This window comes from Hetaerina americana, unplaced genomic scaffold (genome assembly GCF_022747635.1).
Source record: "Hetaerina americana unplaced genomic scaffold, ioHetAmer1.1.p SCAF_4, whole genome shotgun sequence".
Classification (NCBI taxonomy): Eukaryota; Metazoa; Arthropoda; class Insecta; order Odonata; family Calopterygidae; genus Hetaerina; species Hetaerina americana.
Genome location: NW_027286985.1, coordinates 57,886,365 through 57,913,937, shown reverse-complemented (window position 1 = coordinate 57,913,937; position 27,573 = coordinate 57,886,365). Strand labels below are relative to the sequence as shown.

At 36.2% G+C, this 27,573-nt stretch overlaps 1 protein-coding gene across 1 annotated transcript in view; it reads left to right on the top strand.

Annotated features, from left to right (window-relative positions):
* The window catches only part of CenB1A (Centaurin beta 1A), a 39,218-nt gene extending 11,920 nt beyond the window's left edge, over nt 1-27,298 (top strand). The window contains exons 9-17 of the mRNA XM_071590287.1: nt 1,100-1,402; nt 3,653-3,759; nt 5,404-5,584; nt 6,419-6,743; nt 11,114-11,420; nt 12,762-12,925; nt 14,921-15,020; nt 16,740-16,860; nt 22,670-27,298. Of these exons, the coding sequence (XP_071446388.1) occupies nt 1,100-1,402; nt 3,653-3,759; nt 5,404-5,584; nt 6,419-6,743; nt 11,114-11,420; nt 12,762-12,925; nt 14,921-15,020; nt 16,740-16,860; nt 22,670-22,865 (1,804 nt within the window). The 3' untranslated portion in view covers nt 22,866-27,298. The remainder of the gene's footprint in view (nt 1-1,099; nt 1,403-3,652; nt 3,760-5,403; nt 5,585-6,418; nt 6,744-11,113; nt 11,421-12,761; nt 12,926-14,920; nt 15,021-16,739; nt 16,861-22,669) is intronic.
* The last annotated feature ends 275 nt before the right edge of the window (nt 27,299-27,573 follow it).

The window sequence follows — 27,573 nt, the reverse complement described above, 5'->3', positions numbered from 1 at the left end:
AATTGTGGACAAATGCTCATTAACTCAATCACTCGGGTGTGTTCGGAAACAGGGACCTTTGCGAATGAGTAGTACTCACTCGTTTAAGGTTTGCAAGGATCCTCCAATGCCAGGGACCTGTGTATCACACAAAAACAAATAAAATGGATGGACACAAGTTCTCGCTCATTCACTCAATCACTCACTTGGGTTTGTTCAGAAACAGGAATCTTTGCAAATCACGCGTAGTTACATTTATGGGGTTAACAAGGATTTCCCCTATGCCATTGACATGTCAATCCCACAGAAATAGCAAAACAAAACAGAAAGAACAATAATAAAGGCATTTGACAATATAAGAGAAATAGGCATAAGACCTCTCCCAATTTGAGTAGGGCTTTTAATAAAAATTGTTTACAGTCCTTGAAAAGTCATGGACTTTTTTTGATTAAGTACTCCTTTATTTGTACTCTCTCTATTTTCTGGTTATAATAATAATAACAGTAGCATTGTTTTAGTATATAAAATTTTTAATAGGGTTGCATAGGGGTTCCATAGTAACATATCTATGGTAAAATTAACCTGTATTAGTGAGCATCAGGGATGACTTTAGCAGGTAGAAGACCTATCCTTTGCATATGAAACCCTGGGGTAATTAATTAGCCATTATTTTGGGATAAAAGTGCATCCTGTGTGCCATCAAATAAAGTAATAGTTTGTCAATCGAGAATATTTAATATTCAACTTGTCGTAAAAAAAATCCTGCCTCTCACGTAGTTATAAGGAATGTATTTTTCAGAATATCTGATGGTGATGTGGATTTGGCTAATTAAATGCAGTTTATTTCTATGTTTATTTTGTTGCAGTATTTGTTCACAGTTAAATTTTCAGTTTCTTTTTTCATTAATTTTTCAGAGTGAACCATAAAATAAGAAACTCATGTGACTATTAATGACAAATGCAATGTTTGCATATTATTTCTCAGCATTCTCTTGTGTTAATAATTTGTGTCTATTTTATTGTTGATTTCCCTGGTAAAATAATTATTTCTTTTTGATGCTATTGGACAAAGAATTCCAGGAAAATGAAATGCATTTGCACACGTTTCCTCTTGCTGCAGGAGTCACATCCTGCAAGCAGACTCAGAGGAGATGTACCAAGCATGGATCAGTGCCTTGCAGCAGGGCATTGGTGCAGCCCTACAGCTGACTGTGGACCAGGGAGTGGAGGGGGGCAGCTGTGGCCCCTCAAGCGGTGAGGCCTCCAGCTGTGGCTCATCCTCTGCTGCCTATGGCAATTCATCACCTGGGAGCAAAAGGGATGCCAAGGCACCCTCTGCCACATCCCTGCTGGATGGGGACTCTGGCGTAGGAAATAGTGGCTCCAGCACAGCCAACGAGAGACCTCTGAGGATCAAGGCAAGGTGAGCAGTTCATGAAATGAGCCTATATGTGTATGTATGAACTGAGGCACGCTCCCCCTCACAGATTAAAAATTTCTGTAGGAAAATTGCAAGTAATCAAAAGCATTACTGATAAGGATGGTTATGAGGTGGAATTAATTGATAATATACTTCTCAAAAAACTGAAGGAATTATCTGAAAAATATTTAATGTCATACATTTCACAACTATGAGCAAATTACATTTAATATATTTTTTCCAGTGGTCAATTATTTTCTTTTTTCAAAATTTATCACGCAATTTACCAGTTAATTTACAAAACCACTTCAGAACAGCATTTCTTCCTTCTTGTGACCTATATATACTCCTGACCAATGAATAAAGATGAATGGGATGTACTTTCCCGATCAGGGGTGGATACATTAATTTGCTCGACCTTCAATTGTGAAATTGGAAAAACGGGCAAATCCTTTAAAACAAAGAGCAAATTAACAAAATATTTTTTCATTCACAATGACTTAGTTTTACTTACTGAACATCACTTGAAAAACAACCATCTCATGATTTTATCTGTAGGTATACTTAGTGACAAATTTTTTAAAGATGGTTTTGCTTTAACAATGAGAAGTTTCTTTGTAAGAAAATGTCAAACTGTAAATGAATATTTGCTTGGAAACCTTTCACTCCTAGGTTCTCCGAATTCCTACCATCTAATGTTATTATTTGAATTTGAATATGATGTCCTTGGCTGAACACACCATCCCTAAACTACCCCTGCTTCAATGTTTTATGACCATCTTCATTAAATATCATATATGCAGTCTTTTAATTTGGGTGCGTAATTTATGATGAAGTAACTTATAATAATACATTCCGTAGCTCATTGGTGATAACGCATGGGAAAAACCTTTATTTTGCTCACTGTATGAAATATACGGCATTTTGTGTAAATACTTCCATAATACTTATTTATGTTTTTTCTTATTGATGCTGTATGAATCAATTCTTAACTTTTTAGCATAGTCCATGCAAAAATGATTTCCATATTTTTTAAAGTCCCATACAATAGCTGACTGCAATAATGTAGTGACTTAATTTAAACTTTTAAGCACTGAAATATTAATCATGAACAAGTCCACAATGTGGGTGCTGGACTCCGCACTCATTTCATGGAAGCCCCATTCTAGACTATTTATGTGAAACTTCTAATTAATGCATGTAAAAATAAAACTACTTGACAATATTCAATAATTTTTTATTTGAAGAAACTTTTTTGCCATTCTAGTATTCAAAATAATATAGAAAAAATGTCAGAATTGACAGGTATCTGAATGACATTGCTAAATACAACACATGGAATGTGGGAAGGATAAATGGATGTCATCAGATGCAGACGTTATTCTTTTTTATTTCCCTATCTTTTACGTAGAGTCTGTTAGGATGTGTTTTAAAACACTGATCATAAAGTAATCCACTCATTGTATCAAATGTCTAAATATATCAATTGTGAAACCTAGTTAGTTCCATTGGTTTAGGATTCTATCCCAAATGATTACACCAGTAAAAATGGCTCAGACTACACTTAATGATGCTGCTTGCTAAAACTCAGGAGTGTAATAGTAGGTGAACTCGACCTTCACCTTTCATATTAACTGTAGTGTTCGTCAGATTTAGTTAGTTGTTTTAGGACATTTAACATGTTGAATTCATCTTTTGTATTCATCACTAACCCAAAAAGAGCCTAGCTTTGACCTTTTACATTGGATTATAAACATAAAGAACTACACAGGCAATCAAAAATACCCAGGTCATAGATAGGGAAAAACACTCCTGGATGAGAATTGACCCTACAACCTCTGGGTGACCATCAGTGAGGACATTATTCCACTGCCAATGTGGCTTGCATTTGTAAATTTTGTGTGTGCTTCAGGAAAAATTTTTCTTGTGGATTTAATGTCATTGTTTACCAAAATTGTGAGGTGAGAGTAGGAGAGAGAATGGGAGGGGGAAGAAATGCCTCTTGCTGATGGAAGCACTCGGTAATTAGCATGCTACTGTGGTTATGATTGTGTTTAAACGTTTGACTTATAGGTCATTTTGTCTATGAATTCCTTTCTATATATTTATTTTGGTGCACAGAAGGATCCTGAAGAGGGGTGAAACCCATCCCAATGACTGTACATATGCCCCCAAGTCATTCCTTAAAGAAAATCCTTCAACTTCCTGCTGTATTGGCTAGTGAAATAAAAATTCATCTTTCTCTCTTTGCAGTGTGTGGGAGCAGCTGTTAAAGATACCAGGGAATGACCACTGCTGTGATTGTGGTGGTTCAAATCCACGATGGGCTAGCATCAACCTTGGAATTACTCTGTGCATTGGTAAGGCCAGGAAGCTGCATTCTGAATTTGTAACAGGTCTGGGATTGGCTCTGTATTGACAAATTCTTTCAGTTTCCCAAATATTGATATTCATATAATTCAGACTGTAGTGTATTTAATCCTGATTACAGTTGAAAACTTCTTGTTAGCTGTAGACTGAGTTATTGAGAAGGTTATGGAAGGAAGCAATCCAGGTTAAAAGTTTTTAGGTTTCATTTTAGCCTTTCCAGCAAATACCTGCAGTTCTCAACATTTTTTTTTTCCTGCCGTTATGGGAAACAGTTCATGCTATATTTTAAAGACAGCAAAAATCTTTTGGCATTCTTCACTTTGAATTTCTTATTTTCTTCCTATTAAGAATGGCTTAACCAGATAAACCAGGAAAGAAAGCGGTGTGAAGAATAGGCATTTATACATTCATCATGCGCTTGAAAATTAAAGGCCCTGGGAAATTTAGTGGTGCTAGATTTCACACTTATTCCCTAAATCTATTACAGATCTCTAGTATAGCAGGGTCACTACTCTACAGGGCAATTGGGAAAAGTCAATAATTGCTCAATTTCTTAAAAAAGTGTTGGGAAAAATGGGCAGAAGTTTTTGAAAATGTTAGAAATTTGGTATAGGATGGATGCCTACCGACTAATTGTGAGAACTACTGTTCATTGTTTCTGCAACTATATGTTGAGGGAAGCCTTTACCTTATTTTGGGAGATAAACTGAAGATTTTTCATCAAATAATGAAACTTATGACTATAACTGTTTTGACATGTTTTGCAGATGCAACACCTACTTGAAATAGGTCACTCATTCCATTTGATTTCATGAATGTACATATACCTAGATATTTAATGGTTATGGGATCCTTTGGCGTAAGAACTTCAGTAGATTTTGATAGTAGCACCAAAAATGGGCTGGCGGTAAAAAAATGCAACTTTGAGGATTTAACAGTGTGAAATTTGTGGAGGTATTGAATGAGGAGGTTTCTTTCGGGAGTTTGGTATTGCTTTATACATTATCCGTTCTGAAAAAATGAAGACTAGGGTTCATCTATTTGTTCCTAGGTTTGAATTAAATTTCCACTATGTAGGAAGGCAAGTTTGGGATATTATGTAATCAGAAGTTGAAAGATGGCAAGAGGTTGACCATGGTGTATGCATAAATGATCACATGGAGTGGAAATGCATGGAATTGACATACAAAGCATCCTAAAAAACTTTCCCTATACTAGCATATGGAGAACTTATATGTTAGTAGTTGTTGGCTTTGGCATATTAGAGTTATGTTATTTGGGCCAAACAAAATTAATAATTCTGAAACAGCAGGTTTTCAGATTATTGTAAAAAATTATATTAATTTTTCATGGGTGATTTTTTGGACTTTCATGGGAAATACCAATCATAATGTAATTGATCAGAGTCATTCTCCACATTTTAATTACAAATACAGATCTTGTCTATAGTTAAACACAGTCCATGTAAAGTTTTTGAAAAAACTGTTAATTGTGAAAGAGAAATAATAAAGGCAATCACTGCATACCTTCCTGCATCAGTTTCCGTCACTCTAACATGAGTATTTATCTACAGCCATTTGGAATAACTTAGCGTAGTACCTGCTGATGGTGGTCATCCATTATTTTCCATTTAGAGTGCTCAGGTGTGCATCGTAGTCTTGGAGTGCATCACAGTAAGGTGAGGTCGCTGACACTTGATGCATGGGAGCCAGAAATCCTTAAGGTCATGGCTGAGTTAGGCAATGAGATTGTTAACCGTGCCTATGAAGCAGACGTGCCGGAGGACTTTGTACGGGCCACTCCGAACTGTGCTGGGTGAGTTAACTGAAAAATATAAAAAATTGTGATTTTTACAAGATTCCTAAGACATACATCTATGATGTCATAGGAAATATTTTTTTAAATATTTAAAATAAAAAGGTGAGAAGTTCCAACCGCAGAAAAACTCAAGTGAAATGACCAGTACTAGCTGAAACTACAGTTTGATGCTTGATTTTGTTATTTGTTTTGTCATTTTTGCCACATTCTCAGTATTTCACTGGAATTCTCGTCTTCATTTCCTTTATTTCTATTATCATAGACATTTGAGTTACCAATCTCACTATTTATACTTTAGATCCTATCATTTGCCAATTTATTTATTTTTAGTTTTTTTCAACTTAGAACTAAAAATCCTCTCTATTCTTCCACTGTGTTAGTGTCATCACCCTGTGATGACACTCTCAATAGCTGCCGATGTTTCGATGACTGACTCAGTTCTAGTTCTCAGTGCTTCTGAAGTTGAGTTTCAAAACATCGGCAGCCCTGGAGACACTAACATGGTGGAAGACCACAGAGGATTTTACTCGAGAGATGCCTAGAAAGCACAAGACCTTTCATCTGTATAGGTGATACATTCTAATTAATAAATCCAAGGAATGAGGCAGAGGAATATAAATAATATTTATTAAGTTAAAATTACATTTTTTGATGAAATGAAAAATTATGCAATTTGCTATTTTTGATAACATGTTAAATAGCTCTGTGAAACAAGAATTTTTTCTGAGGCTCAAATTTGAACTGATGGGTGATATTTTCACCACGGATTGTGAACACAGATGTATTTTGTCTGATATTGCGAATTATGCCATTCTCCTTCTGCCCATGCAGGAACATCCGAGAGATGTGGATCAAGGCCAAGTATGTGGAAAGATTGTTTGTGAAGAAGGGTCACCTTGTGCCTTCAACAGAGAACACTCCTACTCTCCCCCTGCCTGACATCACTACCTCGTCCAACTTGGAGGTGGGAGGAACGACAGCCACCCTGGGCATGCGCTGGAGTGTGAGGAGGCTGAGGAGGCGGCCTAGGAGTCGAAATGCCAGGAAGGGAGGCAGGAGGCCTAAGGAGAGTGAGAACCACCCACAGGGTGATGACCAGCAGGATAATGACGATGATGACAGCAGCGGAGGGCGTCCTGCTTCTGGTGCATCTAAGGTGTGCATTGTGGTGTAATGAGGAAGGCAGATTTTTATTTCTCTCTCTCTTCTTTCTTTTCTGTTTTCTTCTCTGCTCTTTAGCCATCTTTGGTGGTCAATGCACCACCGAGAATCCAACAAGCTACTTGGGCTGAGTCTGAGGGATAATAGATTCCCAGACCACCAGCGCAAGCACAAGTGTAGAAGAGACTTGCAATGGCATAAATATTGAATATCTCTGGGAATTAGTTTCTCTAACCCCTTTTTTACTAACCCAGTTTAGTTGAACAACCATAATTGTGATACAGTGTAATGGGTTGCTCCAAAGAAGTTTGGGTTCATCAAATGAGTTGTGGGAAATAAATATTCTAAGGGAAAAGTTGATGAAAGGGTTTGTTATTTAATGTTGGTTAGACTTCACTATAAATATGCATCAAGCATTTGGAATACCTTACAGTAGTACATTTTAGAATTGAACAAGATACTGAGAAGGTCACCCATTTTGTGATGTAAATTAGGAAATAACCTCAGTTGATGTGTCTGCTTGAATAAAATCTTAACCCCACTAAAAATAATCATATTTTGGGAGAAAGAGACTGTTAAAGGTTTTGATGTGGTATTCGGGGAGTGTACTGGCAACTTAAATACATTAGTCATTTCATTTGCTAGGGTAACATGAGAAACTGTGGTAATAATGGTGGTAAGTAAGCTTATACAAGCATAAGCTGTAGGTATGTTAATTAAACAAAAATTTCAATTGTCTTATCCTCATTTTATTCTCCCCATCGTGTGAGAGTGCTTAAGTGTAAAATGCTTCAAAACCACATCTTATGGCATTTTTCATGAGTCAAATACACTCTCATTGCTTCATGTCTTCCTCTCTTTCCAAATCACTGCAATTTCCCATCTTTATATTCTATCCTGGGGATTGGCTGTTGAATGAAAACATTTGTGTTGTGGGTCTCTGCTCTTTCAGAAGCAAAGCTGTAATTACTTTTCAATCACCCTTCATATAATCAACTGTAAACAATGTATGTATAGGCTTTCTGTTCATTTTCCTATTAGTTGCTGTTTACTTACTTGGTCAATTAATTTGGGAAATAGTCACTCTATTTATTTCATTGGAATTTGAAACAATTGAGCCTCAAATTCCATCATTAAATTAATAAAGTGGTATTTTATTAGTAAATCTGATTTTAATAGTGCCTGGGAGTTGGATGAAACAATAAACATAAGTTGTTAAAGTAATATCATGGAAACTCTTTAAATTTAATGAAAAATGGTGCTACTCTTATTCTTTGTTGTGATGTAAGGCGGTGTAAAATTGAAAGAATTCTGAGGGTTGAATTGAAGAGAGGGAGTGATTGTTTTTTGAACTGCAATGAATAACATCTGCTTATATTTGGAGAAATATGGTATATGCATGACAAGACCTGAAAATGGTACCTCCTTATTTCTGGCACCCTCTAAATACCTCTTTGTTCATTGAGAAAGATGTATCTAGATTAAACATGGTCGTTGCAATCAATGCGCAAACTGGTACAATCTGGCAGCCATGATGTGGACTATAGACCCCCACTAGTGGCATCAGTTGCCTGAGACCCAATGAGCCGTCTGTACTTAGTGGATTGTCAAACTGTGCATATGGTGCTAGTTATGTTAGTTTATGTTGTCCTTGTTACCGTTTGTTGAAAATGGAAATTGACAAAATTGCGGAACAACGAATCAGCATCAAGTTTTTTGGTGAAGTGCAGTAAAAGTTATCAAGAAATTACTGAAATGTTTACAGCTGTTTACGGTGATAATGCTCTGAAGAAAACATCCATTTTCAAGTGGATTAAACATTTTAAAGATGGCCAACAAGACACCACGGATTATGCAAGGCCGGAATGACCTTCAACCACATGTGTTGACGACAACATTGATCATGTGCGGTCCCTTGTCCTTAACAATTGTCGAAAAACTGTCCGAATGATAGCTGATGAACTAAATTTAGGAAGATCAACAGTGCACAGTTTTAACCAAACATGATGGATGGATCCTTTACCATGGCAATGCACCTGCATATTCAGTACTGATTGTTCGCCAGTTTCTGGCAAAAAATTCAATCACCATCCTTGATCATCCTTCTTATTCGCCAGATCTCGCCCCCTGTGGCTTTTTCCTATTCCCAAAATACAAAAAAGTGATGAGGGGACATCACTGGGAAGATGTAGACATAATAAAGCAAGAAATGATGAGAAAACTAAAAAGCACTTCCAAGGGTGCTTTGTACAGTGGAAAAGAAGATGGAATAAGTGCATAGCAACAAATGGAAAGTACTTTAAAGGGGACAAAATCGATGTAGACTAAAATTTGCAAAATAAAGTTTTTATGGCCTCAGTTCACGTATATTTATTGGACAGAGTAGTAGAGAGGGAATGGTTGGAGATGCTATTGCCAACCCTGAGATTATTTTGTTTGTCATCATTTTTTCAGAAAATGAAGAATGTAAAGTAAAAATATGGGGAAAACATGCTCCCCATGGTGACTTACAGGTTTATATATTGATGTACTGAGGCACAAGGTCAGCTTACATTGTAATATGTTAATTTAACATGTCACACAGCTCAGTAAAGGTGATCTTTACCCTCATCTTTTGAAATTATCATAAGGGTTGATTATTATATAAGGGCAGTCTGGAAGGTTATCAGTATTGTCACCAAATGTCAGCTCTAGTGCAACTAGTTTCCCGCATAGTAATCGGCAATCGTAGTAGTAGTAGTTTTGAGGGGAGGCGACCGACAGCTAAGGTCATTTGCGCCATAGGGGATGGACAGGAAAGGATGAAGGGTGGAGAGAAACCCGGCGTCGGCATTAGCCTACTCTTTACGAAAGGCGCCAAGGGGTCCGCAGTTTAACGTCCCATCCGACGGACGGCGTACTCACTCAAAGTGCCCTCCACAAAGCACCTCAAGTAGGGATCGAGATACCTCTGAAAAATATTCAACACCGCCGGGATTTGAACCCGCGCCCTCACGGTGGGAAGCCAGTACGTTAGCCCCCGCACCATCTCGATCCTGATCGGCAATCGTTTATGAGTAAACACATATAAGGTCAGTGCCCTGGGAAGAGATGGATGCCTCTCTGTTGTTGTCCCTGTGTAGTGATTTGTGAAGATGGAGCAAATAGGGGTTCAAGCAGTGATTAAATACTTCTTAAAAAAGATATGAAAGCAAAGGAAAATGATACAGATTGCTAGAACGCACTGGGGTACTCTGCTCCTCCATATTCTACTGTTGCCAAGTAGACAAACAAGTTTAAGTTTGGTTGGGACTGCTTAAATAATGATGCCACTACCACATAAATTATTGTAAAAGTGCATGAAATAGTCGTGGATGATCACCGACTGAAAGTGTGAGAAATTGCTGAAGCTGTAGGGATGTCATCTGAATGGGCTTATCACATTTTACAGTAGAATTGGCAATGAGTAAATTATCTGCTAAATAGGTGCCAGGAGTCATGATTCAGGAATACAAACGCATTAAAATGGAAATTTCCAAACAAATGTTTGATCTGTTTTAAGAACAAGGAACTAGATCTCCTGTGCCAGTTTGTGACCTCGGATGAAACTTTGGTCCACCACTATACCCCAAAGACAAAACAGCAGTCAAAGCAGTGGAAACATGTTGATTCACCCACACCAAAGAAAGTGAAGGGAATATGGTCAGTTGGAAAGGTGATGCTTCAGTTTTCTGTCATGTGAAATGGATTCTGCTGATAGATAATCTTCCCACTGGTCAAGCAATTACTGGGCAATACTACGCTATCCTCCTGGACCTACTACAGCAAAAGATACTCAAAAGGGCCAGGTTTGGCAAGGAAGAAAGTCATCTTTCATCAAGACAATGCATACCCATGCACAATTTTCATTGCCATGGTAAAAATAGATGTACTGAGATATGAATTGTTGCCACTCCTGCCTTATTTACCTAATTTGGCTTCATCAAATCAATGTCTCATCCCCAAGGTTAAAATTTTCCTCGGTGGATGTAGATCCTCATCAATCAAAGAACTAACAGCTGAAGTAAATGCATATTTTTGAGGCCTGAAGGAATCTAATTTTGGAGATTAGATCAAGACATTGGAGCATAGCTGGACCAGTTGCATTCATTTACAGGGAGACTACATTGAAAGATAAAAAAAGTTTCCCTGATTTAAGTTGTTTATTTCCATTTCATTTTGAGAAATTTTGGAATAACCCTCGTAGTAGTGGACTGGAAATAAGATAAATTTGACTTGCTGTGGGCTGCATTGAAATGACTGATAGATCTGATATTTTGTGGGTTTCTTTTTTCTAATGTGTTGAATGGCTGTTAATGCAACTCTTTGTTTTGCACCTTGTTTTAGGTGGTGGCTGATGCGTTGACTGATGAGAGGGAAGGAGGGGAGAAGGGTGAAGATATAGAGGGTGAAGGCATGGGTGGGGGAGGCGAGGAGGAGGGAGGTGGGGAGGCCAGAGGCAGTGGGGCAGAAGAGGGAGAAAGTGGTCGGCATTCAGCGGTGGGGGTGGTGGATATGCTACCAACAGTGGGAGGGACCGTGGATGCTGAGGTGCTCTTGTTTGGTGAAAACTTGGTCAAGCAGCCATTGGAGGGCAGCATTGACCTGAGCAGTGATCAGGACTCAACAGCTGGAGAGGAGGATGAATTTCTGAGTGAGTGAGCTTTATGTACACTTACCAATACTTGTCAGCGTGGCATAAGCAGAACAAAACCAATGGAGGGCAACTGATCAGCAACACCACCATAATACAGTTGGGTCTCAATTCAACAAAGGCTCAGAATCATTAAAAAAATATCTTTCTATGTTGAGTTCTTTTTATTGCCAATGGGATTTTATAATCACTTGTTAACTAATTACTTTGACCTTCAGGGTGGTACAGTCATTACTCTGGTTATTTCATAAGTATAAGGGCATCAACCAAGAAATTATTGATAATGATTTATCACACATTGTTATAACTTAGCACGAAAATTGTAGGATGCATTGTTATATTTTAATAATATGCATTGTTTTTCCTGCATTCAGTACTTGCGACTGTACTAGTTCAATACAATCAGCATGCTATGTCATAGGATAGATATGATATGTCGAATCTTGGAATGAGTTGAGAATGTACTTTATTACTTTTCTTTTTTAACTTTAATTTCTAACTTTCTAAACTTTTGATAAATAACTTAGAGCATGATGAATATTATCATCATTTGCTAGTAATTGTACATCTGGCACAAAATTAGTTGCTCCCTATATTAGCTAATGCAGAAATAATAAAGTAGGCATCAATAACTTTCAATATTGTGGAATAATATATGCAATAGCCATATAATATTTTGTAAATTGTATGAATTCTGTTTTTACTCAGATACTGAATCACTTTTAATATCAAAAAATCATGCTGGGAAGAATATGTTTACCTTGATAATAATGATTTATTTCACATTAAATGATAGGGCAACACACTGTACTTGATGCATAACTTGTTATATCAAGATTTGTGTTAGATGCAATACTCATTATGTAATGATTCTATTAGATCTATGAAACATGATGTAGTTATCAATGTTTTTGTGTATGAAAGAGTCGCCTTGAGAAATCATACTTTTTTGTAACCATTTATGGTGATTATGACTAATTGATTCCAAGGTGATCAGTAATTATTCCATTCAGTTTGTAAGTTCAATTTACATCCATTGAGCCATGATTTTTTTCTCTTGAGTTGCTGAATGCTCTATGTATAATTTTAATTTTATTCACTTACATGCAGGTACATATATTTTTGGATCTCCCTTTCATATAAAAGTAAAATGATAGGTATTTTCAGCCAAAAATCTGAGGGAAAACAAAGTTACCTTGAGAGTTAAGAGCATAGAATTCCAATTCCAGTTCATTACAAATCCTTCAATATTTCAGCAGTAGCCTTCCCTCGCTCTTGCTTTATTATTGATTGTTGTGATAGAATTGTGGCTAAGCTGGTGTGCTTCTTATTGATCTTCAGCTGAAGAAGATATCTCAAAGCTACATCCAGATAGACTCCTGTATCGAGCTGCTGAGGCCCACAACCTTCCTGTGATGTGTGAAGCAATGGCTCTGGGTGCAGACAAAGGTTGGGTCAACTCGGAAGATCTGTCAAGGACTCCATTTCACCAAGCAATCATTAGTGTAAGCTCTTTTCAACAATTACAATGGGAGAGGTTTTTAAACTCATGTATGAGGCCTGTTTTATGAACAATTAAAGGCCTTTTAGTAAAGTTAGAGTAGATAACATTTGTTCAGTTTATTGCTCAGGTTACTTGTTCATAAATGCTATATAAAAGAGCAATTGGGCGTTTCAGCCATTTTACATAGTTGATAGTAATTCAGCCGTGTGTTGCTGAGCATTTGAAATTTGACCAAGCAGAATGATAAGTTGACAATATCAGGAAATGTTAAAGAAAAGTAGTATGCTTAATTTGTTTATTGTTAATCAAAATTATGCAAAATCATCTGAAGGGTAATTCTGTTGACTGGAAAACTCAACCATTAAATCTTGAGTTATTCCATAGAGGCACCTAACATCAGCAGGAACAAATGACATTAGTTATGACCATTATCATGGTTGGTACCACATAAGCTTACAAGTAGAATTAAGTTAATACCTTCTGCATGGTGTCACTTGTCAATGGAAGATTGGAAAAAGAAAAATGTTTTCTTTCAACTAATGAAATATTTTTAAATTATTCACTACTAATTATAAAATAGAAAATTTGGAATTTTTTATGTTTGCTGCCATGATTCATGTGTTTCTTGCATTTTATTGTTAACATGGTTATGTCATTGATAGCTTGTGGTAAGTATTACAGTCTGATATGAAACAATGAAAGTCTACATTACACTTTTGTTAAGTATTATCTCTGTTTCTGGTAATTCAATATGCCTTTGTAATAACCACTCACGTCACCAGACATTATAGAAATCAGATGTTAATGTGGAAGTACACTAAAAAAGTATGAAGCAACTAAAGGTCTACTCAGAGTTTAGGCAACTAGGAGGCTGAAACTCTCTCAAAACTTTTTTGGTAACCGATACCTGGGTTATTGGCACCAGAGAAACCTCTCAAACATCTTGCTGGTAACTATCTTCAGAAGTAAATGTTACTGTGAGCTAAAGCTGCTTTAGTGTTAAATGCCAATGCATTAAATTTACCAAATAAGAGTGAAATTAAAATTCTGCAGATATATAATGAACTGATAGCTGATTTTATTTTTGATCAAATATTAACAATTTATTTTCTCCCCATTGCCAAATAATAATCATATGATATAATGTTGCAGATTATCATATGCTATATTAAAATATTTATCTATTGTGGCCTATTTATGAGTTTAAATTTACCATAGTAATGATAATAAAAGCTTGCTGTAGATTGCTGAAACATAAGGCATATTGCTGGCATAGGCATGTAGGTATAAAGTGCATTGTCCCAAGGTAACTCTAAATTAGAAGACAAAATCTTTGTTGTGCGTTTTGAAAGGGTTTGGCTGGTCACATGGCTTTCTATTTTGAATTTATATATCACATCATTCGACAGCATTCTGTAAGGTAGATCAAAATCAGCTGGCTCAACTCTCCGAATTTTCGTGCCATTTTCATAACGTTTAAAGAATGTGTTGTATAATGATTAAGACAAAATATGACCACAAAGAAAGCTCCTTGTTGATGCTATTTCACTGATGCCATGGCTTTGGTATGCCAACGTTTGAATGGCATTCAGAATAGTATGACCACTTTAGCAGAATAGCTACTAAATTTCAAGTGGCTTTTATTTTGTGAATAAAAATGGTAATAGTTATAAATAGTGGATGGCCAAGTGACTGAACTAGAGCTAATGTTGTTGTGACTTCTTTAGTGCCTGTTGAGAGAAAAAAATATACCATGCAAATGTATTATCCATAAATCTACAAACAGTTAACCCTGTATTATGCTCACTGTATTTCTATGTGTCATAAAATGTCAGAGTGGGCTTCCAAATCCAATTCTGGTTTTTACCATTTGGTGGAATAGCCTCTCTGGTTTCCTTAGATATCTCCATCTTTTCTTCTTAACAAATTGAAATACTTCTTATATGTCTGCTTTTGTACACTTCGTCTGAATAGTATGATTGTGTGATTTTTCCAGGGGTCAGTGATGGCTTGTGAGTATCTCTTCCTAAATGGTGCCAAAATAAATGCTCAGGATGCAGAAGGCAAGACTCCCCTCCATCTGGCTACAGAACTGGGTAAGCATGGTCTGAAAGCAAAGGGTATCTACCAACTGGGAAAACTCAGGAAATTTGGTAGAGGCATTGGAAACATCTATATTTGACACATTTTGTGTAGAAAAGTTTGCTGTCTATCATCTTGAGATGTACTATCTCAAGATGAAGAAGCTCAGAAACAATAACCATTGCAATCAGTTTTAAAAAATGATTTGCAGTTGTTTTTCTTTCTTTTGTTAAGGATCTGGCAATGCTAAATATATACGGGACCATTTTTACATAAAATGACATCAAAGTATTCTAGAAGTATTTAATTTCTGTGTTTATTAGAGTAGCAGTAAGTAGAAGATTAGTTATTGCGATGCATTTTGTAAAATGAGTCACAACTCCATCCACTCAGAAGAGTAATCTGACCATTCATTATTTGATGGCACATATTGAAACTTCATTTTGTACATGCAGACTTGGAGCATACAGAGCTAATGTATTGAAATGAAAACATATTCCAATTAGACTTATAATTAGTTGAGTGAGTTGTTGTTGGTGTGATTCAGATGTAATTGTTTTCATTCAGTTTCATTCAGAATGTACTTTTTTGTTATCGCAACACTTTAAATTTTCATTGCTCTGTTTGCAGTAGTATGGCTCAAATCAAATCATTTATTTGTCCTAGGATTTGTTTTACAAATATTGGACACATCAAAGAAAAGTATACAGTTGCAAACTACAAATGCAGATATTCATCGACAGAGTAGAACGTATGTTTTAACGGATGTTTGCTAAGTTTTTTTTAACAATGGCATTTAATTGAAATTCCTCACATTGTCAGGAAACTTATTAACATGTTAGATACAGATGGCAAGAATTGTCGTAATTTAGGAGCATCATTTTAAACTTTTAAAAACACATTATTTACATTTTTGGTGATAATTTGCCTTTCATTATTTAATTAGAACTGTCGTTACTTAATTTTTTATCATTGAGTGACTTTGATTGTATAAGCTGTTTAAGTATATTTAATTAAATCCCAGACTTTTTCTAAAACGGCGTGCAATTTCAATTTCAATAGCTTGAAACATATTCGTCCTCCCACTTCATTTCGGGGGTAATATTTATTCCATCTCTTCCTCGGGTACCCCATTGTTTTGCCCCAATATTTCTTGAGTGTTTATTCACATGGCTCTAGCTGAGAAATGCCCCAGTGCTGCATTTTTAGTTCTTACTACTGATTGGTGCAGGTTTTTATAGGTTCTGTTGTTATAAATATGATAATTCGCATTTCTATTGTTGAATTGGATGCTGCACTTAACACTAATGATTGTAGTAAATACAAATATATACATACACTTGTATATACATACATGGAAGAGGCAGAATGTGAAGCTTTTTAAAGAGTGGGCGACAGGGTGTATTAAAAGATGCATTGCACATAATTCAAACAGCCCTTTTTTTGTATTTTGAATATCGTACTGGCTTTTGTTGAGAAACCCCAGAAAATGACACCGTTCATTATATGAGCACAGAAATAATCATGTTACACATCTGTTTGGGCATCATCACTAAATGTGTGCCTGATCACTCTGATGTGAAAACAAATGGAGCCTAATTTAAAGAATTACTTGTTAATAAAAACAACCCAAGATAATTTACTATCTATTTCAATGCCCAGGAAGCAAGAACTGTTATTTTCTGGAATCAATTTCCCTATATTCTCTCCCTTCCCCATATTCCATCAATTAGGTCACACTGCTCAAGTGTGTTTGCTGTTGAAACATCGAGCTGACCAGCATCTGGTGGACAAGATGGGAGCAGAGCCATTAAGCATTGCTGTGAAGGAAGCCAATGCAGACATTGTCACTCTGTAAGTAAGCATACTTAGGATTCTAATGTGCATCATTTTCATGGTTTACTTCTATGGCTTTTTTTCAGCAAAATTGATCAAAAAATCAAGTTTATTACAATTTTACTGGAAGGTTTCGATGTTGTCCTCAGCTGATCCAAAGGTAGTCCCTCCTCACTCATCTCGTGCAATGCAAAATATATCTTGTGTGATTCTAGGGTAAAGCTAGGTATTTTCAATATTATCTTGTGGTTAGCTTTTAGAATTCAAAATATTGGATGTCAGCACATTACTTTCTGCATACTTTGATGTTCTAGTTTTAAAAGTTGTGTTAGGTAACTACAAGAAAGCATCAGAATAGGATGGAAATTTGCATGGTATAACTTTAAATGATTAACATGAGCAGGGTAGCCAACCAGTCTTGTATCCTTAAAATTCTGGAAAATATCTTGAAAATATCCTGGAAAATATCTGAAGTTGAATAGTAAAACATGGAAATTTGGAGATTTAAATAATTTTGATTCATCAGAAATTAAATAGGAGCAGCAGACGGAAAAATAGCTTAGTTAATCAAGTGTAATATGAATGACTAATCTGGTGATTTTGTTCAAAGTAACAGTTTTCACATATATTTTCTGTAAGGTAAATAATTGTGCATCATATCTGCGTGTATTGAAGGAGCATTTGTGCAGTTAATTATGTTAACTCTGTTTTGAATTATGAAACACCTACTGACTTTCTGCTGCTCTAGAACAGAGATGCGCTTAATTTGTGGGTAGATATTTCAAATGAGAACACAATGCTAGGTGAACAAGTAATATTTGAAGTGATTTTTCATAAGCATTTGGTGCATCCTGATATTCACGTGCATAATCACTTGTTTATGAAATTGTTTTCTGAATTCTAGTAGTAAAAAAACTAAGATATCATTGCCCAGGTATTCATCCAAATGCTTCAAACAGTCAAATATTCCAATGTATGTCTCCTGGACTATAAGAAAAGTACTCCCTCCCCATAATTAGGATTTTTATTTAGGTGAGTCATTTAATTTTGAAAACTATTTTTATTAATTCATGTTATTCCACTGGGGAAAACACTGAAAAATATGTGCATTTACCAGGTTTACAAGTATGAAATTTGGATTTCAGACAATAGATGGTGCACCAATGCAGTTGGTGGTATAAAGATTTGACCCTTATGCCATTTTGTTCTGCCGTTAACAAATGTCAGACGTGCCCAAGTGATAAATTAAAAAAGTGTTTGCATGGTGTTATGTTGCTTTGTAGTATGTCAAAATGTTTACCAAGCAATGAGTATTCGCTGACAGCATCAATTGTTTGTTTTCATTTGATGAAAACTGCTGCTGAATCATACAGATTACTTTGAGAAGCTTTTGGTGAACATTGCAAGATATATGTGAACAATGGTTTCGCCATTTCAAAAGTGGTGATTACATGTTGCAGAGAAGGAACATGTAAAGCCACCAAAAAGGTATGAAGATGTGGAATTGCAAGCATTGCTGGACGGAGACAATTCACAAACAGAAAAACAACTTGAAGAGAAATTGAGGGTTAGTCAACAAGCTGTTTCCAATCACCTACAAGAGATGAGAAAGATTCAAAATGCCAGCAGATGGGCATCGCAAGAGTTAAATGACAAGCACATGGAGAGTTATGAAAACGTGAAATTTTGCTCGCGTGGTGCAAAAGGAAGTTGTTTTTGCATCGTATTGTTACTGAGGATAAAAAGTGGATTTGTTTTTAGAATCCCAAGTGCAAAAAATCCTGGGTAAGCCTTGGCACAGAATCCATATCGACCGCAAGTCCGAATCACTTCTGCAGAAAAGCGATGCTTTGTGTTAGGTGGTACCAGAAGAGTGTGGTCAATTATGAGCTGGTAAAACCAGGTGAAATGGTTAATGCTGAACACTACCAGCAACAATTGTTCAATTTGAACAGTTTGCTGCTTGAAAAAACGCCGAAATACAAAAAGAGGCAACACATGTCATTTTTCTACATGGCGATGCTCCATCACATACAGTAACACTGGTTCGCGGCATGTTGGATGCACTCAGCTGGGAAGCCCTACCCCATGTGGCTCACTCACCAGACTTGGCTCCTTCCAATTACCACTAGTTTGAATTGATGGGTCGCGCAATTGCTTAGCAGCGGGTCGTTTCTTATGAATATGGCTCGATAAATCGTTTGTGGCAAAAGGGAAAGGTCCTTACTGGCTTGGTATCCACAAATTGCCCGAAAGGTGGAAAAAATGTGTAACTAGAAATGGAGCATACTTTGAATGAAGCTCTTTTTATAATTTTTCAACACAAAATTTTTTTTGGGGGGAAAAAAATGGACATCTCATACTTCTGCACCTGGTAAGGTTAGCAGTGTCCATTGGATTACACCATGGAAACAACACAGCATAAGTATGTTAGTTTCTCAGGTTAGCAAAAAAACTTGAAAAAGTACTTCTATCCTTGAAAACCGGGTGCCAGAAACTGTCAATCTATGACGGTAGTTAGAAAGGTTCTCAGTATCATCACCAAATGTCAGCTCTAGTGCAACTAGTTTCCCGCTTAGTAATAGGCAATCGTTTATGAGTAAACACGTATAGGGTCAGTGCCCTGGGAAGAGATGGATACCTCTCTGTTGTTGCCCCTGTGTAGTGATTTGTGAAGATGGAGCAAATTGGGATTCAAGCAGTGATTAAATTCTTCTTAAAAAAGATATGAAAGCAAAGGAAAATGATACCGACTGCAAGAACACACTGGGGTACTCTGCTCCTCCATATTCAACTGTTGCCAGGTAGACAAACAAATTTAAGTTTGGTTGGGACTGCTTAAATAATGATGCCTCTACCACGTAAATTATTGTAAAAGTGCATGAAATAGTCTTGGAGGATCACCGACTGAAAGTGTGAGAAATTGCTGAAGCTGTAGGGATGTCATCTGAATGGGCTTATCAAATTTTACAGTAGAATTGGCAATGAGTAAATTATCTGCTAAATAGGTGCCAGGAGTCATGATTCAGGAATACAAACGCATTAAAATGGAAATTTCCAAACAAATGTTTGATCTGTTTTAAGAGCAAGAAACTAGGTCTCCTGTGCTGGTTTGTGACCAAAGATGAAACTTTGGTCCTCTGCTATACCCCAAAGACAAAACAGCAGTCAAAGCGGTGGAAACTTGTTGATTCACCCACACCAAAGAAAGTGAAGGGAATATGGTCATTTGGAAAGGTGATGCTTCAGTTTTCTGTCATGCGAAATGGATTCTGCTGATAGATTATCTTCCTACTGGTCAAACAATTACTGGGCAATACTACACTATCCTCCTGGACCTACTACAGCAAAAGATACTCAAAAGGGCCAGGTTTGGCTAGGAAGAAAGTCATCTTTCATCAAGACAATGCATGCCCATGCACAATTTTCTTTGCCATGGTAGAAATAGATGTACTAAGATATGAATCGTTGCCACTCCCGCCTCATTTGCCTGATTTGGCTCCATCAAATGTACATCTCATCCCCAAAGTTAAAATTTTCCTCAGTGGATGGAGATCCTCATCAATCAGAGAACTAACAGCTGAAGTAGATGCGTATTTTGGAGGCCTGAAGGAATCTAATTTTGGAGATGAGATCAAGACATTGGAGCATCGCTGGACCAGTTGCATTAATTTACAGGGAGACTATTCTGAAAAATGAAAAGAGGTTTCATTGATGTATGTCGTTTATTTCTATTCCATTAGGAAAACTTTTAAAATTACCCTCGTATATACTTGCTGACCAATTTTGAAAGGTTCTGTTATACACCCTGTGTACAGAGGTGATCTGAGTAATCATGGTAGTAGTATGGATGGAAAAAAAAGTCTACCAGTGTCATTTCTGGATCTTTTGTTTCCTTTTCTTGCCTGCATGCCCCTGCCATCCCAAATCTGCCTCTCTTTCCATCTCCATTCAAGCAACTCCCTCAGCAATAATGCCCGCCTCAAGATGTACTCCATTCACCTAGTTGCTATACCTTATGTGATAACTGGCCTAGTTGCCTCTCTTCCATGACTGCAAGTATCTTATATGCCCGAATAGAAGCCTCCTCTCCAAAAATTGCGATCATACTTTGGAAAAGAGTAGTTTTTGAAGATTTTGTGCTGAAGCATTTTGGGCATGTGCAGACCTAAAATATATAATGTATTGTATTTTTAAAAAAGGATTAGTTTGCATATTGGTATGTTTTTAAATAAATTTAACTTTCCGTGCTCATTGCAATAGACCAAGCCTTTTGTAGTATGCCTATGATGTCTGCTGATCCTTTTTCATTGAAATTGTAATGGACAGACTTTAAGTGCACAACACCTCAACCAGCTTCCAGAGAAATATAAATTTTTTTGGAAGCAATTCAAAAGCAGAATATCTTGTGTGTAAGAGGTAAGGTGAACTCATAAAATAATTAGTAAACCTCTACTTAATTAAATAACCAAATTTCTGTAGAACCTGGGAGTTTGGTAGAAAAATATGTCAATCACTTGTATATATTCTATTCAAATTGAACCAATATTCAAATCATTTAGGAATGTTTTTTATGTCATACTGCATTAAAATTCCTGATGACTTCCACCTTTATCAATATCAACTTACACATGGCCTGTTATTTACATTCTTTAGAATTGTGCTCATTGGCACAATTTTACTGGTAGATTGCTTCAAGTAACTAGCTGTATGGCCAATACCCGGCAATAGTAGCTTCATATAATATTCACATGTTCCTATTCCCATAATATCATCAGCTTAAATTTATCCATCCTTTGATTACTTCATGGAAGGTGATTCCACTTGTATCAATATATGACCTCCATTAATAAAATTTTGTTTTTCTGCAGTAAGTCACGGCAAATGTAATGCCTTCTTGGATACGAGTATATGAGCCATGTATTCTGAGCCTTAAAAGTTTCTTAAAGTTCCAGATTTGTATATTCTTGATCAACTCCAAATAATTCAATTTTCAGATATTTCAATGCATGGGATTTAGGTCCCTGTGTATCACCAGAAATTTAATATTTTTTATCCTTCAATAGAATTTACCTAGATTAGAACACTGCCAATTTTTATTTTGAGAAGTTCCTACAAACATGTTTCACACAATCAATAGCATAATTAATAAATCTTTTAGTCTAAACCCTAGGTTACCTAACAGCCTTGGGCTTAACCATTATTTTTTAACATTAGGAGAGTTAATACATCTGATATTTTGATTCATGCCTGACTCTTTGGACTCAACATCTGCAAAGGATGGCATACTTTTAATTATGCTTGGCTGCAAATGTCACTCATAGACTTCAATTCTTTCACAGAGTCAGTCAATATTTCCATTGTATCCCTAAGGCACTGTTTGTTACTATTTTTAAACAATAGTTATTTAATTTATGTAACCTTTTTAACAAACAATTTATTTAACAGTTTATAAACAAAGGTCAAAATAAAAGAAACTTCTTTTAAATATGATAAAAAAATGCTAACTTTTTACTTTCTGAAACAATACATGCTCCAGTAAAATGGTAAGGGGTTATTTTTCTTAGGCTCAAATTTAAGCCAATAGTTGATTGTTTTCATCCTGAATCACAACGAAAAACATCAGCTTATATCCAGGTAATGATAATAAATGTAATGCCTGTAGGTGCAATTGGATAGAATGTCTACTTCATTGGATGTATCTTAGAAATTGGTTAGGGCATAGCTATAAGGCCTCAGTGTTAGGACAAAGCTAGAATTATCTAGGACTATTAGACTCCTCAAAGTTCATTTTCATATTCCTTCTTTTTTAAAAAAAAATCTAAAGACTACGGTTAGCCCAGCTGAATGAAGAGATGCGCCATGATGGTGAGTCAAGTGGTGTAAGTGGCACCTTGGGTGATGACACTTTCAATGACGTGGTTCGAGACTTCTCACAGCTGGCATACACACATCCCGAGCGCCTCAATCGAGGTCGAGCAACTGCAGAGCAACGGGCAGCAAATGAGTCGGCGGCCAAATGATGTTTGGCCTCCGGCATTGGAGGGCCGGAGATGGAAGATGAAAAGCTGGGTTGCTCACTAGCGTGCTCACTGCCGCGCACACTAGCGTCATCAGTGCGCAAGCGAAGGAAGCGACGAGCTGCCAAGTGAGGCAGTTTGGCAAGAGCACACTTCAGACCCTTTGGGAACAAATAACATTTTGAAATCAACTAGAGGATGTTATCATGTAAATGATTCTCAGAATCCACAATCATTCCTCTGTTTCAGGAACTTCCCTATGGCAGAAATCGCATAATAACTCGGGAAGTTTTTGGTATTAAAACTTGAAGGTATACCCATGCCTCAATTCCTATTTTTATCCCAATTTTTTAATAGTTCATTCTATTTCTTTTATTTCAGTTGATTTTGTGGTAGCATTGTGTCAAATGAATCGTACCTTTCAGGTAACTGGCCTTGGAAAAAAAACTATGTGTAAGTTTGTGTTGTTGTACTCACAACCAGTCCACTTTAGGGAATATCCCCTTGTAAAATATTTGTCCAATCAATTGATGCCCACTGGAAAGATTTCTGTGCAGATTTTATGTGCTTGGCCATTTTCATCGATTTGCCAGGATACGAAATTTTGAGAAACATGTTGTGTCCTTTCTTGCATGTGTCACATACCAACTCAGAAAAATGTAAGTCAATGGTCAGTTTACTTTTGCTGCGTTTCTATGCATCTTATCAGAAAAAAAACAGGAAAAAAGTTCTTCCAGAAGCATCTTGTAGGAATGTCTTATCATGACTAGGGAGGCAAAAATGAAATAGCCACTTCAGTTTGTGTGGGTGAGATGAAGAAGTAGCTCTGGAAATGACCTTAGGTTGTCGAGATCTCATACATATACAGAGTAGAGGTGATCCAAGGGCATGGATGGGCATGACCTTTTTTCGTTCATGAATTACCTAAATCATTGCAAGTTTGCTCCATAAAACAGGAAAGGAGAATAATCATTTGGTTTAAATATCTTCCATGCAAATGCAAATAAAACGAGTACTAGGCTGCCACACATCTTGAAAACTGGGGAAAACTCCTTGACTCTACCAGCTCTTTGAGAAATCCATGAATTCTCCCTAATCTTTAGAATTTTTTACTTTTCTTGTTGATCACTTTTTGCCGTGGTATCTGTTAATTCCATGATAAATGCGGCAGTATGTAGTTGAGCAACGCACATTTTCACTTGAAATGGGAAAATTTTTGCTGTGGGAAATGAACCCCATGATGCCAGCCAATTTCATTGTGTCAAGATGCACAGTGCACCCGTATTTTCACGTAATTTTTTCTTGGTTACCATCCAGCTTGGGTGAATCAATTATTTTACATTTCATAATGCTGGTTCTTTAATCTGATATCTTTCTTGTTATTCAACTTTTGGCCATTGTCCACCTCGTTCACTTAAAAGGCATTGATGGAGGCAACATTACCACTCTTGGGAAAGTGATGTGAAACTCTGTATTGGTGGCCATTACCTTCAGGTGCACTGATCCAAAGGAGGTAAAAGAGTGAGACACTTTAAATTAGCATTGTAAATTCACAGATGTGAAATTTTTTATTCTAGAAGTCGCAAACAAGGCTGCCATTTAATTGAAGCTAATTTATTTTGTGAATTCTTAATGGAAAACTGAACTGATCTATGAACACGAAAGAGTTTTGAGAGAAATTCTCAAGATTACCAAAGTTTTCAATCTGGAGTGATAGAGTGATTTCTTGTATACCGCATGACTTCCCCTGAAATTCTTATAATGGCTGTATTGTCTCATTGAGTAAAGGGACCAGAACCTTAAGTATGGTGGAAATACTAAAGTTGTACATTGTTAAAGAATACAATAAATACTATCCTATAATGCAAATATATTAAGTGAAAATTTTGTGCCACCATTTTGCAGAACAGCTGCAAATTTATAATGATTCTTTGGACAATTCAGGTAATTAATGGAAGTTGTCACTGTTTTTTTTCCAATTTCAAAGGTTTTATAATCCTTCGTGGCACCAAATTTTTGACATCTGTTTTCCCTGGTACACTTTGAAAATTTGCAGATTCTATACTTTTTGTATGGCCCTTATGAATTGAAAACTAATTGACCATGAATGCCAAAACTAGGATCTTTAAAGTTAGAAAAATTTTCACAGATTGCTTATGGCATAGGATTTAGAATCATGTATAAAGCATTTTGTATGAATATTGATGTCAGTAACATTTGCAAAAAATATTGGTGGCAGTTCTTATACAAGGAAACCCTATGATAATGAGTCAATCAGTTTCTACAAAAAAAATATGCACCAACATATGGGCAAATAAATCTAAATTATAAGAAAAGGATTTCACAATTTAAAAATAAATGTAAGCTAACACTGAATAATAGTCAATTATCAATATGCTACATATGTGTATATAAATGAAATAGAGTTACAATTTATTGAGTCAGCCTACTTTAGAAACAATGATCATCATCAAGTATTCCATCTCATCTAATGTAGTTTTAGGACTTTTTTTGTATTTTTGCAGTTGTTTATCATGGCCATACAAAAATACAATGAAGTTGCGATTTGATGTTTCATCATAAATTTTATTGAAGTAAAGCCATTTGGGTCTAACATGGTATTTCACTTAGAAAATGAATTGGAATTAATCATACCTGTATAACGGGGTAGGCCAAAAACCTTTCTTTTGAAAACCGAACAACTGGTAGGTAGTGAAATTTGAGATCTGGTGTGAACAACAATGATACGAAAATTTTGCCTCCCTTCAACAATGGCATCTTCAGTTCAGTGTATCAGCTTTGAAATTTTGAATGTATTGATACATAATAACCGAGACTGTCTGTCGCTCTTCATTTTGTTTCTTTTGGACATTTACAGATGCACCATGGATAAATTTAAAGTGAAGGCTAATTATGACCACAATAATTGTCAGTAATGTGGAGAATGTTGCAATGGTGTAGACAGACATGATCTGGGAGACATGATTTACTTTCACCTGCCACTGTCCTAGAATTACTGGCAGGTAATTAATAATAGGATGTGTATAAAGGAAGTTAAATGAGAGGGGGTAGAAAGCAAACATCATATGATGGCCAATGCAGAATTTAGCTACTGTTTGGGGAAAATTGGGGCTTGTAGACTGGTTCAACCACTGAAATATCTTACTCAAAGAATGGCAAATTTGATCAACATTTATTTTTCCTAACCCCTCTTGACACGCATTACTCTTTAATGCACATCCTTCATCCCACCTATCCCCCTTATATTTTATCTAGACGCTAGTGATCTCTTCTGTCCTTGCCACCTCCAAATCTCGGACAGCACTCCAGCTTCGCAATAGTTCAACCCCACTGCCAGAATTCCACAATCCGCACCAAAAATCTTTCTACATCTGATGCATCCTACAAATCTGCCAAATCAAGATCTTGGAAACCATGTGAGAGTTACCATTTTCTTTTTATTTTATACCCTCTTACATTATGCAGCTCTTCTCTCTCCATCACTTATTTTTCCTATTATTCACTCACTCATTTACTAGTTAATTATACACTTTATCATATTATATGGCCTTCATCATATTATATGGCCGTAGATCTAGTGGTCCATGATAAAAACCAAGTCTCATGATGTGACCAAGTGTTGTGATTTATCTTTCATCTCCCTTGTACCAAATTAGTTCTCCTGGGAAACCTGATGACAAGCCCAAGAGTGGCTTATCATAATTTTAGGTGCACATAGGCCATCAGAGGCATCTGAATAAGAAAAAAGTAGAATATAATAATCATATCAGGGTAAATGCATTCATTTATGAATCATAACATGTAGTCATATGAAAAGGAGTCTGAAATTTTGAGGTTTGAAAACCATAATACCAGTGACATTTTTGTTTCTCAGCTTTTAATAGAGTGTAGGTGCCTTAGTGAGGCCTGAATGTTTTTAAAGATTTTGCATGGAATCCCACAACTTCTGCAATCCATCGTATTTCCAATTTGCAGAAAGATATTTTTTCAACTTACCCTGATGTAATTAGGTACCTACCTCAAACAGTCATGTTATATATTCACTCATTGTAGCAGCTTTGTTGTCTATGGTGCTTGCCTATGTTTGGCTCTGCTTGTTCTTCCTGAGTATGTTCCTGGCTTCATCATTTTTTTGTGCTCTCGCCCATGCAATCTTGGCAGTTGGTAAGGTTAAAGTTCGTGCGACATTAATTTCCAAGTTAAACCCTAGTGTCCTTTTCTTTGAATCATGATTTCCATAGTTTTAAGAAATGGTAATGTTTAGAAATATTCAAATTTATTGAAATATGATCTCTTCATGTTAAGTCAACCTACAGTGTAGCACAATGAAGGGTACATTTTTCTGTGAGGCTTTAGAATTATAAAGTAATAAAAATATGTAGATTAGAAAAATATTTTACATTTTAGTAATTCAATTACAGAACTGGATAACAGAAAAAATTAGCTTGTCTACCTTCATGAAATTTAAATCTGAGAGTTAGTGTATAATTGCTGAATTTTGTATCCCCAATTACTAGGCCTTCTAGGTGTCATTGAAATGGTTAAGGCCTGTTTTGGCCTACAGTGATAATATCTAGGTAAAAACTTGTTGTTTTTTTAACTTCAGACAGTTTATTCCAGAAAGAGAACACCTCTGTAAGATGTTCATTTGAAATGCTGCATCTACTTTCTTAGTTATTTCCTTAGAAAA